Source organism: Condylostylus longicornis, unplaced genomic scaffold (genome assembly GCF_029603195.1).
Source record: "Condylostylus longicornis isolate FDR11 unplaced genomic scaffold, ASM2960319v2 ptg000040l, whole genome shotgun sequence".
Lineage (NCBI taxonomy): Eukaryota > Metazoa > Arthropoda > Insecta > Diptera > Dolichopodidae > Condylostylus > Condylostylus longicornis.
The window spans coordinates 5,365,120-5,378,987 of NW_026578009.1; the positions used below are offsets into that span (position 1 = coordinate 5,365,120).

General features: G+C 22.9%; 1 protein-coding gene across 1 annotated transcript in view; it reads right to left on the reverse strand.

Annotated features, from left to right (window-relative positions):
• The window catches only part of LOC129609542 (GATA-binding factor C), a 212,315-nt gene extending 199,879 nt beyond the window's left edge, over positions 1-12,436 (reverse strand). The window contains exon 1 of the mRNA XM_055521515.1: positions 12,064-12,436. Within this exon, the coding sequence (XP_055377490.1) occupies positions 12,064-12,286 (223 nt within the window). The 5' untranslated portion in view covers positions 12,287-12,436. The remainder of the gene's footprint in view (positions 1-12,063) is intronic.
• Between the last annotated feature and the right edge of the window lie 1,432 nt (positions 12,437-13,868).

Consider the following 13,868-nt stretch of genomic DNA (forward strand, 5'->3'; position numbering starts at 1 on the left):
TAAAAAGAATATTTCTAATGAAAAATAGAACAATAACAAAGCCTTACAGATATAAGCAGAATTGTAAACCCATGAGAGATAAAATGTTTTGTGTAAAAAATGTTATTTAATTACAGTAGAATTTATTTATTGTGGTTAATTAAAAATATAAAATATACTCTAAATTTTTCTTTAATTAAAATTGCCAAATTAATTTCAAGTAAATTAGTATCAGAGTTAAGATTTTGGTTTCGAAAAGAATTTAACCTTTTCGTACTTTAAACCGTATACGTATATAGAGAACTCATACAATGATTTTTTCCAATAAATCAAACCCTTTAAGTATATCAAGAATTCAAGAATTCCAATTAGCTCAAGTTTTAAGTACGAAAAAATCGTGATAATATTTGATGTCTACAATTTCTACATTAGATTACTTTTGAATGAAAATTATTGTAAAAACAAAGAAAATATAAAGAATTTTGCATAGGACTTTTATTGTAACGCAAATTTGAAACGAAATTTCTTTCACAATATTTACAGTTTTTATGCAAAAAATGTGTAAATTTTGGACGTAACATAGGTAGAAATAAATCTATTTACCTAATAATTGACTTTTAATGAGTTTAAAATTATTTATTTTCAAATTATAATTAAATTTTATGCCCTGGCAATTTGAAAAAGGTGCTAGTCAGAATATTTATATTATGAAAAAAACTTTAATGATTCTAACTATAAAACCTATTTTTTTTTCAGACTTAGATTTTCGACATCCTGTAATAAAACATTTTCATTGGAAATTTCCTGAATGGACTCACTTCTCTCTTTATTTTAATCATCTTAGAATTGTCCGAATTGAGTCAAATTTTTATTGGATTACAAATTCAAATAATAAGATATTAAGCACATTTAGTAATTTCAAAAGGGATTTCACTGTATATAATGTGCATAAATTCATATACGTAGATATTATGAATGCTCGATATAAAATACTAGCAATGACTTTCAGATTTCTTTATTATTACTATATTTTTTTTAAAGAGTCCTAATCGAAAACTGATGGTCACCTTTCAAAAAAAAAAAAAAAAAACCAAATTTATTTTTTCTATTCTTTTCGATTTTTGTTTTTTTTTTACTTGTTTCTATTCTTATTTTGTACAAGTTTTTAAGTAAAAACAAAAAACAAAAACTACAATTCATAAGGGCCTTATTAATACCCCAGCGTATTAATATTAAAAAAAAAATATTGTACACACTCTTTTTCAGGTAATCTTTTAATTTTTTTTTTTAAAAATGAGAAATTAAAAAATAAGGAGAAAAAAAAATGGTTAAAGAGGAAATGATTGAGGTAATAATTTGATGCTTGTTAATTCACTCGCTAACTCACTGGTTGTTGAAAAAAAAGAAAACAAAATACAAATATATTTATAAGTATGTAATAAAAAAAAAATTTTCTTCTCAAAATATAAGGTAATCATATAAAAAACTGAAACATATGGGCTTCTTTCGATAAGTTTGTCAAGTCCTTCTTTAGAGTTTTTATTATTTTGTTTTTTTTTTTTATTATTTTTGAATATTAGTCGGTTCCCTAACCATAATCTGCTTAAGTATATTATATTTTGTATGTAAACATGTGAAATTCTTGTCAAATTCATAATTCATAAATTGTAATTGGCTATTGCAGAATGGCGGTTGTGTTTTCTGTATTTTTGTTAATATTGTTCGAGATTTTTATACAAGTTTGTATGTATGGCACACAAATTCATACACGCAAATATATATACATATGTATATATATATACAAATTTAAATATAGCACATAAATTTTTACATACAAAATAATTTTCATGGTTTTTTGTTTTTTCATTTTGGGGTTTTTATTTTTAACATTTTTTGCATTTTAATATTTTTGTTTTTTTATTCTTCAACATTTTATTGAAATTTCAAAATTTCAGAAAAAAAAAAAGAGGACAAAAAATATTTTATATTTAATTTTTTTTTTTTTAGTACGAAAATCATGTTAGCCGAATTTTATAGACGACGGTGTCTTTTCACTTTTGTATAGTCATCCTTTTTTTTATTATATTATTTTTATTATTTTAATATTATTATAAGACCATTAGTATTCTGATGATGGACCTGTCTAAATTAAATTAATTTTTTTTTTTATTTTGTTGATTATTCCGTCCTTAACTATATTAAACAAAAAGAAAAATAAAATTTGAAATATACTTATGGTAGTTCGAAATTAGTAAAATGGCGGTCAAAATGTTATGACATCATTTTTAAAAATTTTTTTATACAAAAAATATTATAAAAATTTGTTATTAACAGATTTTTATTTTATTTAAAAATTTGCTTGTTAAAATGAATATTTTTCTTTTAATTTTAAAGACGAAATTTAATATGTATGTTAGCAATGCCAGTTGAATCTAAATATTCTTGATATAAATTTGGTAATAAATTGCAATTTTACCGACTTTCTATATAAATAATGAAAGAATTTGATATTTTAGACTAGAAGTGATGAGAAAATTTTTTGGAATATGAAGATTAAATGACTATTATTATAATAAACGATAAGACAATCAAAATTTCTTATATCAAATTCAGAAATAAACTAACCAAGTATACAAACAATTTCAGAAGTTTGGAAATGCTATTCACGAAAACATTTTATTTTATTTGAAGAAAGGAAATAATACGATTTAAGCTCATTATTACTAATTTAGAAAATTAAGATCAAAAACTTTTTCACTGAGATTAATTTTCCTGCTAATTGAAATTGAATTGTATACTGCCGCTTGTACAATTAATGAACTTAATTCACAATTATATCAGAAACACACTGCGTTTGTCGCTATCGTTTGAGCATTGTTGCAAACGCCTGAACTTTTAATAATTATATGATTATTATACGTCCCATAGTCTTACAAAATAATTTTATGTAAAATTTTCAATCTCCGATAATTCGATTTTCAGTCAGTTTTAATCAACATTGACAGTAAGCTATTAAATTTTTGCTTTACCAGAAACTGGTAAGGCTAACTTCAAAATTTTATATGGAGTTTTGAAAAATCTACAGGTTGATATATATAAGATTATGTGAATCCCTTTTAAAGAGTGATACAATGGGAAGTTTTGTATGGCATCTCTCAAATGAATACTTTAACTTTCAATTAAAAGAATAAATTTTCTTTCTATTATAGAACTGTTTAAATTCATTATGAATTTCACATCTAATTCTGTTCCTTTCCGGATAGAGATCAAATATTGCAGAAATTAAAATTAATAATATTACAGTAGCACAGTCCTAAAAACTTTAAATTTGTAAATTATTTTGTTTATATATTTATCTTAACTCGAAATTAAGTTATAGTGGAAGATCAGTGTGAAAAACAATGTATATAACTTCACTATTTAAGGGCACAAAATTATTTTATTAAGTTGTTAACAAATTTCAAAATTCCAATTGAAATCTAGCTTTAAAATCTTGTAATATACTTAATTGAAAAAAATATATGAATTATTAAATTTTTTGCATCCTGCCATAAACAACAAAAATTACAATTTAACATTTACAAATATTTTCTAAGTTTAGCTTAAAAACGAACATTAATCCAAATTAAATTTAATGAAAACTCACAATAATGCGATTAAATTAAAATTTCTACTATAATAACTGCAAATATACAATAATACAAACACTAAATAATTTTATTTTTTGTTACATAGTTTGAATCTCGTGCTTAACTATACTCTGTAAAAATAAATCTTACTGGTTTTCATTATAAATACATACTTATATAATATGTACATATACGATGATATATATAGAATGCGTTCATGTATATAGAAAATAATTACAAAAATTTGTAGTTTGTGCGCATTTTAATTAAATTTTATTAATTTTACATGATTTAAATTAGATAATCCAACAAAATATTTTCATATAAACTTAAAAGTATATGCGAGTATAACTACAATTTTCATTTTATGGTATCACTTTAATTATAATGTGTGTAGATTTAATAAAATATTATCAATGTAATTTGATAATAATAATATAGGTAAAATGTAAAACTATGTATATAAATTTAAATTGAAATTTAAAATTTTGAAATTTTTTTTAACCCTAATCGGTAATTAAATGAAAAAATGTTCCGTAAATTTTTTTTTTCTTTTTAGTGATTTTAAATCAGAGATTATTGCTTTATTCATTATCACACAATCGTATATAGTATGATCACATTAAAATAATTATATATTAAACGATTAATACCATTAGAAAAATATTATTTTTTAAGTAGAGACTGTAAATTTTTTGAAAAATAATTTACTTTTTCTTTATTGCTATATTACAGCACACAGTCAAATTAAGTCATTAATTAAATTCAAAATTAGTTAATTTAATTCAATTGAAATAACTAAATCAGAATGACAACAAACAATTTTCTTTAGAACTTCTTGAAAAATGTATAGCCTTCCTAATATTTTAAATTGACTTTCGTTTAAAATTTCAAATACATACATACATCAATTGATTTATTGAAACAAAAACATCTATTCTCTAGTTCTCGAACTTTTTTGCCATTGCGGGTATTTAAAATAAATTGAAAAATTTGTCAATTTGATCAAACGCGTTAAAAAGTAATGACATTCCAAAATAAATTTCAGCAACAAATTTAATACAAATCAAATATTGTATTTATTAATTTTACTTGAAAAATATTGCGACTACAATAGTAGATCTTAGAAATAATGGAAGCAATGAGAGCAATAACTCAAAAAATCTTATGTAATACATGTTGTATCGCAGTTGGCTTCTCGAAAATAGTGTCTGATATAATTAAAATATTACGTAGTAAATTGACACAAAAAATAATTTTACACTATAATAAATTGTCACTGTCCGGTCCTGGGGAACCGTATTATAGCAACCATATCAAGTCGCAAGATCCTCCCCGAGGTCAGAAAGCCCCCCCGAAGCATTCCAGTCGCAGGCGTGCAACCGCTCTGCACTCACACAAAAAGTGACCCATCATTTCGTCCTCCTGCAAGCATAGACGTCAGACCCTGCCCTCCGCCATGCCCATCCTTTTCAGATGGACCATCGAGAGGCAGTGCGCAGAGAGAACACCCACCAATACCCTCAAATCTGGACGACCAAGCATATCCACGATATTCGAGTTTATTGAATTGTTCTTTTTGGAAATTAAATTGGTGTAAAAATATTGCTAACACTTTCAATATGAAATTTTTCAATACAATTAAATATTAATTTCATTAATCTCTTATTAATTGTTGTCATATTCACTTACGGAGTGAGTCAGTTAAAATGAGTACAAAAACGGGAAGTTATGAAATAGTTAAAATAATTTTATCTCTTCAATTTTTATCAAAAAGAATGAAAAGATAACACTTGGAATTTATATGTCATATAATTTAAAAATAATTTTTATATATAGTTTTTTTTTAATTTTCAGTAAATTTAAGTACATACTCTAAGATTGAAATTTCGGTATTCGCTTCGAACAAGAAACAATTTCGTTTTAAGATTTAGAACAAAACTTCAATTTCAATTCTCAAGTTCAAATACATAATATTAGGGCAATTCTTATAAAATGAAAGAGCTTCCGTTCCAATAAAATGTGATTGATTGGTTAGTTAGTTGACGTTGCCGGTGCAGTAGAACCACCATTATTCAATTAACTGAAATATGCCGTTTTTCTGCCACTACAATAAGATCTACAATAAAATTCATTTAAAATTTGAAAACATTATTATTTTTACTTGGAAATCTTGTAACATACCCGTTGCAAAGCCACAGCTTTAATTAAATATTACGCTTATACCTCGATATCATTTTAATTTTTATACATTCATAAACTGTCGCCATTTTGTTTTGTTTAAAGTATAAGACTAAAATATGGTTACAAGTATTAAGGTAGGTTAATCATTTAAAGAGTTAACATTTTTAATTCATTAAAATTAAGCAAATTTTCTAGAGCCTCTAAATTTTTGCTTTTTCACATCGACTTTCATGAAATATATATATATATATATATAAATGCATATTAAAAAATTCAAAATGAAATTCAAACATTTTCTAAAAGTAATACAATGAAACGTTTTTATAAGTACCTACATAACAATCTGTAGGCAACATAACCGTAATTAAATACTAATGATAAATACAGAATCCTTCACAGTTGGAATTATTATTTTTTTTTGTGCTGAAACATTGATTGTAATTCAAACCATTTTTATTTTTTCAATTTCTATATATTATAAAATATATAACGTACAGAATTTACCAGATGCAAATTTAAAATCCTTACCCTACCCCTTACTATACTATAAATTGATTTTGAGAAATACAAAAAGATAAAGAAGCAACTATAAATGAATGAATAATGAAGTATTTTTATAACTACTGCTGCTTAGGAAAAAAAATATAGGTGTGTTTTTTGTTAACAGTAACCGACCGAAAATACAAAAAAAAATATAAATCAAAGATATAAGGGTAGGTTTCTAGCTACTTGATTACTATATGCATTGCATATGAAAGCATTAGTCGTATTGTCTATCTGTTGTAAAAAAGTAAATAGTAGTATGCACAATAAACATTACAAATACAAATTAATGAAATGAGCGTACTTAAGACTCACACAAATAAAATAATTTACCAATCATTATGGGTAAAATTTAAAATTATGAATTTTATTTTTATAATGAGATGACAGCTGATATTTTAAATTATCAACAAGAAGTGAATGAAGTTTCACTTAAAAATGGCTGCTAATATTATGATCTAGCAGAAATCAAAAGGATGAAATTTTAAGATTTTATGAATTGATAAAAATTAAAATTTCATTTAAATCCAAAATTTATAATAAATATTTTAAAAGTATATATATATAGAAAAAAATATTGAAATGTTATTGATGAAAATATTTTTGAACAGATTTTCAATTTTTTTATTGAAACTATATGAAAGCTGCACATGCTCGTATTAGAAATACTACCTAACTAAAAATAAACAAATTTTGTAGTAAAATAATTTTATTTGGTCTTTGTATACTCTGAATTACTTCAGCCTATCAATCCTCATTTTATGGAAATTTACCCACAAAATAATGCTTCCCAATCTGGACCGGTAGTTGCTACCAACATTTCGAAAAGCTGCCGCCGTGAAAGTAATTTACGCAAATTAATATCGAGTGTTTGTAATTGGGGGTAATTGGGTAATTTATTTAGGTAATTTTATATTTATAAAACTAAACTAACCCAATATGATGAAAACGATCTATTTAAATAATTCACTAATTACATGATATTGCATAAATTTAGGAGAACTCTTAAATAGTATGCAATATTCAAAAAGATTGTATTACAATTCTAATTATCGGTAAGGCATAAGGTTATAGTTCTCGATAAAAGGATAATTATTTGCTAGATTCTTATTTTTATAGAATTTCAATGGTATTTATACTGTCAAAGACAATTTATTTTTAAAGAGCGCAATTTTTTTGTTAAAGAAATAATGTTCTTACTAAGATCTACATATGTGTTAACCCGATTACACAAATTTACAATCTATCGAGAATTATTGTATTTGTTTATAAAATTTCAAATTGAGGCAGAAACATAATTGGCGTAAAAATTTTTTAATCAAACAGACAGACGGTACTAATAACCGCACATTATTTCAAAAAATTTGTTTGAATTTTGTCAAAAAAATTTTTATTTTTAAAAATAAAATTTAATTTACTCTTATTTTTTGAGGTTTTCCGTCAATAATGAAAAGCGATATTCCATTTTAGGCCCTAATTTGGTTTTTTTTTTAAATTGTGACAACTAATTGCCCACCCATTTTGTTACCATTTTGTAATTATTTTTTTTCGTATTTGTTGTGTATATAGTAAAAGTTTCTGCTCTCGTCTATATTATTCATGCTTCTATAACATTAAGGATTCTATATAAGAAAAAAAAAAACTTAAGTATGGCTAGAATATAATTAAATAAATACATAAAAATTCCATAAAATCTTGACCATTTATGAAAACAAATTCCTTAATTTTTTTTTTATCACAAATATGTGATTTATCTATAAGTATAATTTTCTGTATAAGCATAATGAAACTAAATATACTGTGAATATAATCTTATCTGTATGTGTATATATGTATATTAAATTAGTTATATAATAATAATTATAATAATATGTTAAATGTTGAAAGCGATAATGATACAAGATTTACCAACCCTATAGTTATATTTAATATAATTATAATTTTAAATATTTTGTATAAAGATACTTGGGTATATATACCATGTATGTATATATAGGGTATAATAAAGTATAACTATATTATTTAAAGAATATATAAGTACTTGGACTAGTTTTACCATGTTTTAATTTAAAATTCTTTTAAAATGAAATTGAAATAATAATAAAAAAAACAAAGAAAGGTAATGTTACAATATCTTTAGGTTCTGTTAAGGTTTCTCGTGTCTCTTACATTATATTTAATAAATTCTGACCATAATAAATATACGTACGGTATAGCGATATGAATGTATACCTATATATAATTTTTACAATTATTAATAGCGATGATATTTTAAAAAAATTAAATTATTCTAAAAATGATTTCTTTAACACTTCAACGAATTCCTTACAATATTATTGTACTTATACAAATATAATATTGTGGTTTAAGAAAATAAAAATAATTATGAACAAAAATAAGAAAAAAAAAATTAAAAAGAGTTTACCTTTAAAAGGTGTTTAAAAAAAATTTAAAAGAAGTTGAATGGAAATGCAATGAATTTTAAATATCTTTGTTTTATTTATAATTTAATGTATAATTTGTATATGTGTGATTAAAAGTATATTAATACATACATAATGTAAGAGTATATTAAAAAAAGTGATAATTTATAATTCATTTTTTTGTTTGTTTTTTGGTTTTGTATTTTTATTATTCTTGTCTACATTAAAAATTAAGTAGAATCCATGAAAATAGACTCTATTGTTTAATGCTATTAAAAATCTTATACTAACTGATAAGTTCAGGCTAGAATTTTTAATTATAAGCTATATTTAAAATCCCTAATAAGAACTCTATAAAAAAAAAATTATTGGGAAATCCTCTTCCGGATTTCAAAAATTTAAATTTACAAAATCATTCTATAAAACTATTATTTTCAGTATTCCATTGTGTCTAATAAAATAATGACCATTAAATGACTAAAAAATTTGAAATCAATATGAGAATATTATTGGATGCTTCTGATAATGTAGTTCATCCATTCAATTTCATGTTTAAAAATTACATATAATAGCTTTTAACAGTAGAAATAATAATGATTCTACAAAAGCTTAAAATCTTATAAGATCGTACAAAAAAAGCAGTTTATGCAGTTGCTAAATTAAAAAACTGCAAAATTGTATTGAATTTCCGGTTTGCATTTGTAGTTTTCAAACAGATAGAAAAATCATTTACATAATTTTCATTTATCCTTGTTATACTTTGGCAGTTTGTGCGTTACTCAACTATAACCCAAGCTACTTAATTAGAATTAAAGAATTTTCAAAAACATTCTGAAATTTTATTTTATTCCACAATTTTTGCAATATTTTTTGATACTGAATTTCATGGCTCTAACATTCTTAAAATGTTCTCAATTCAAATGGTCTGAAACGTATAAGAGTGAAAGTTTAAGAATTTACAAACTTAAATCCTTACTTGCCCAACACGTGACGATTTTAAGGTCATATTTATTTTATGTTTGTTTAATTTTGAGTATTAAGTAGCTCTATATTACACAACTCGGTATATATACACAATTTGCAGAAAATTATTTTGGGTTAAAACTCCACTATTTGACTTTGAAAAACAAAACGATTTCAGTAACAAATTCCAACGAGATTTCACTGTAAATGTGAATAATAATATGCATAAATTATGAAAAACATTATACTTTTCAGATATGGACAATTCTATTAAAAGTAACATTTAATTTCTTATTTAATATTCTCCATTTTTTTTTTGTCTTTTATTTATTCATTACCTTCTTTTATTAAATTGAATATTAAAATTTTCCATTTCGGAACTATTGAATATATTTTACAAATGTACCACATAAGTATATGAAATAAAAAAAAACAAAAAAAACATGTAGGCACATTAATAAATTACATAATTTAAAAAATATTTTTGAAATATCTAATTAATTCAGTAAGCTTTTAATTTAATTGCACCTTTAGTATAATATACAGCGGACGCACGATACTTTGCTTGATTTTAAATTGCGTATAAGAAGCAAGTCTACAATTCATATATATACTATATGATTGCATATTATATTTATACTTTTAAAGATTATACAGGACTATTATAGAGTTAACAGCAATAAAGTGTGGTGTATGCACAAGTAATGTACCATTTATGGAAAATTTTATGGAAAAAAATACTGTTTTCAAACAGAATATTTTAAGGATCCCTGCACTATGCATAAAATCTACAAAGCGAATATTATTGAGCCGGTAGAATTTTAGCAAATTATTTAAGGAAACGGTTTTATACTTCTTTCTACCAATATTACATACTTAGTTTTGAATTTGGTATTCAAATCAAGAATCGAATGAAAATATTTTAAATCTTGTATTTAGTTGATTGGTATTATAAGTGTTCGATATCTTAGTTTCGATCGAAAATATGTTCTAATTTAATAATTATTGGGCTTATATAAATTAGGTAACAATGTACTTAAATCAAAAAATTCCGAATCTGAAAATTTTGTAAATTTAGTTTAATAGATGCAACAGCTTTAATAAAACTAGTATTGTAAACCATACTTTGAAGACACGATAGTTTCCCGAATAGCATCGAAAATTTTAATTTCTTATATGGTTTTCAAAACAAAATCATTAATTTGATAATGAATCAAAACTTTCATCGACAAATAATTAAAAATTTTTGTTAGGAACGTTCGATTAGTTTGGAATAATTTAAATATATTTTATAGGTTATGCTAGTATAGTTTTAGAATATTTCTGCCAAAACATCGAACCTTAAAATAAATAATTTTTTTTTTTTGTGAAGAATGCAAAACTTTAATTAAAACTTTATATATTAAAACTTTTTATAGTTCGAATTGCATATGTACGTGTATATAAAATTTGAATGCCTAAGAAGATTTTTTATTTAACAAACAAGAATTCTTCATAAAAATCATCTAACCAGATTTTGGAGTTCGTCAATATTAATGATGCAATTGTATAAGCATATTTCATCGAATATATATACAAATATACTTATAACAGGTATTGTATCCTTGAAAATTTTAATAAAACATAAATTATTTTATTCAACAAAAAAGGTAATTTTTCGAATATACATATAAATTAATTTGAATTATACTTTATACATTACAGACAGAGAAATATTTGAACAACATATGAATAGGTTTACACAAAACGACCGAAATTGGCCGACCTTCACGAAATTCATCCTGGAGCGAACGGCGTCCGAAACCAAACTCTTGGTACCAGCGATTTACAGTGGTTTTTGATGGTGCTTCATCACCAAAAGTCGAAACAAGTTGATCGAGACACTCTTGTCTCGATAATCCGCGCCGAAAATCGTAAAAAATCATCGCACGAAAATTTTCACGGGACAATTCCATTTTTTGACCGAGATGAATTTTTCAAGTCACTGTAAACAAAACAATTCGCGCTCGAATGACAAAACGTTCTGAGTGAAGTTGTCCTAAAAAATGTCAAACTTTCCAATGGAAGTGTCTGATTGCACCTGGCAGCACTAGTATTGCCAGGACCCGAAATATAAATAGTGACCCTCGTAAAATTCCCATATATAGAATTATGTTTAGTTGACTAATGTTTAACAATATTCAATATTTTTAATGCAAAAATTTGTACTTCTAATTAAATTTGGATTTAAAAATCATAATATATTTAATTTAATTAAAATTGACAACAAAAACTTAATAAATACTTATATAAAAAAAAAAAAATTAAAATTATATTTTGATAAAAATTAAAAATACACTTACCATGTGTCGGATGATAACTAGCTGAATAATAACGTCTATGATGACTTGATGTTTCTAATGCATAAAATGGACTCATATCTGTATCTAAACCACCAGCTGAACCACTTGATAAACTTTGATGACCACTACCAGCTGATGATAAACCAGTACTACCTGGTGAACTACCTAATCTAGGATTTTCATACCAACTTCGAGCTGATTCTGCTGTCGCCGTCATATCCATAATATTAAAATTAATTTTGTTAATTTTTTTTTTTTATATTTTCTAAGAAAAAACAAAAATTTCTTTTGTAACTATAATAGGGTTTTTGTTTTTTTTTTTTTTTTGTGTTTGTTTTCTTAATTAAAAACTAAAATAAAAAATTAAGGATTTTTTTTTCGCTTTTTTTTTTTAATTAATTTTTTTTTTTTTTCGATAAAATTTCAACACTAAAATTATGAAAATTTGTTTTTTTCTTTATACGTTTTTAAGTTTGTTTTTTTAGTTTTTAATTTATTTTTTTTTTTTATAATTTTTATTTGAAATGAAAATTGTTAAAAATTTTTTTTATTTATTTTAATTTTTTTTTTTATTTTCTAAATATAAAATTATTAAAAACCACTATTTTTACAGTTTAAAGTTAAAATTTTAATTGTTGGCATTTTGAATGGTAAAATTTATATAAATATATTTTTTATTTTTTTTTAATTATTTTTCTAGTTAATTATAAATGGTTGCACACAAAAATTTTTTGAAATATTTTCCAAAATAAGAAAAAATTTTTTAATAAAACTCATTTAGGAATTTACAACTTTAGGAGAAAAAAATCAAAGAAGAAAAATAATTGATTTTAGAAAAAATTCCTAATAAAAATCAATTCAATTAAAAAGTAATTTTTAATTTTTTTAATTTTTTTTTATTATTTTTAATCATTATATTTTTAGTTTTTTAATTATTTATGATTTATATTCAGATATATTAAGACTTAAGTTAATATTTACTTGTTATTTTTTATAATTATCATTTTTTTTAAATTAATTATATTTATATATATATATATAGATGTTATCACAGATAATAATAAATTATATCATATACAATTATGTCCACAATTTATTATTAATTATTTAAATTATTTTTTTTTTTTTAATTATTTTCAAATTTTTTTTTTATAATTTTTTCATTTTCATAAAAACGTTGCAACGTTGCAAAACTTGTATGTCACAAAATTTCTATTGATTATATTTTTTTTTTTTTTTTCATTAAATTTTATAAATCACACATGATTATGGCAAAAGGAAAACTATAAAATAAAAATTTTTATTATTTTTCATTTTCTTTTAATTTTTTTTGTTATTGTTTAATTCATTTGTTGATATTTATATAACTAGTATATATGTTTGTGCATAATCTAAAAAAAATAATACAAAAACAGAAATTATTTTTAATGAATTTTTTAAGAGAAGAAAAATTAAAATTTTTGTTAAACTTTGAAACCAAATATTGTCTAAAATTTTGTCTCCAGTAAGTACAAATAATAAAATTAAAATGTGCTTATAAAAAAAAATCTGCGAACTTTTGTTAACTATTAAAAAAAAAGTAGTTAAATTTTTTTTTCTTCTTTTTCTTATTTTTCTTTTTTTAACTTAACTTAATTATTCTCTTTATTAATTTTTGATTTAATAAGTTTAAAGTAAAAGAAAAACCAAAAAATCAGAATGAGTACAATACAAAAAAAAAAAATTGATTACTTTTCATTTAATTAATCGATTGATTATTATTTAATATGTACTCTATATACACACATATATATATATATATATAC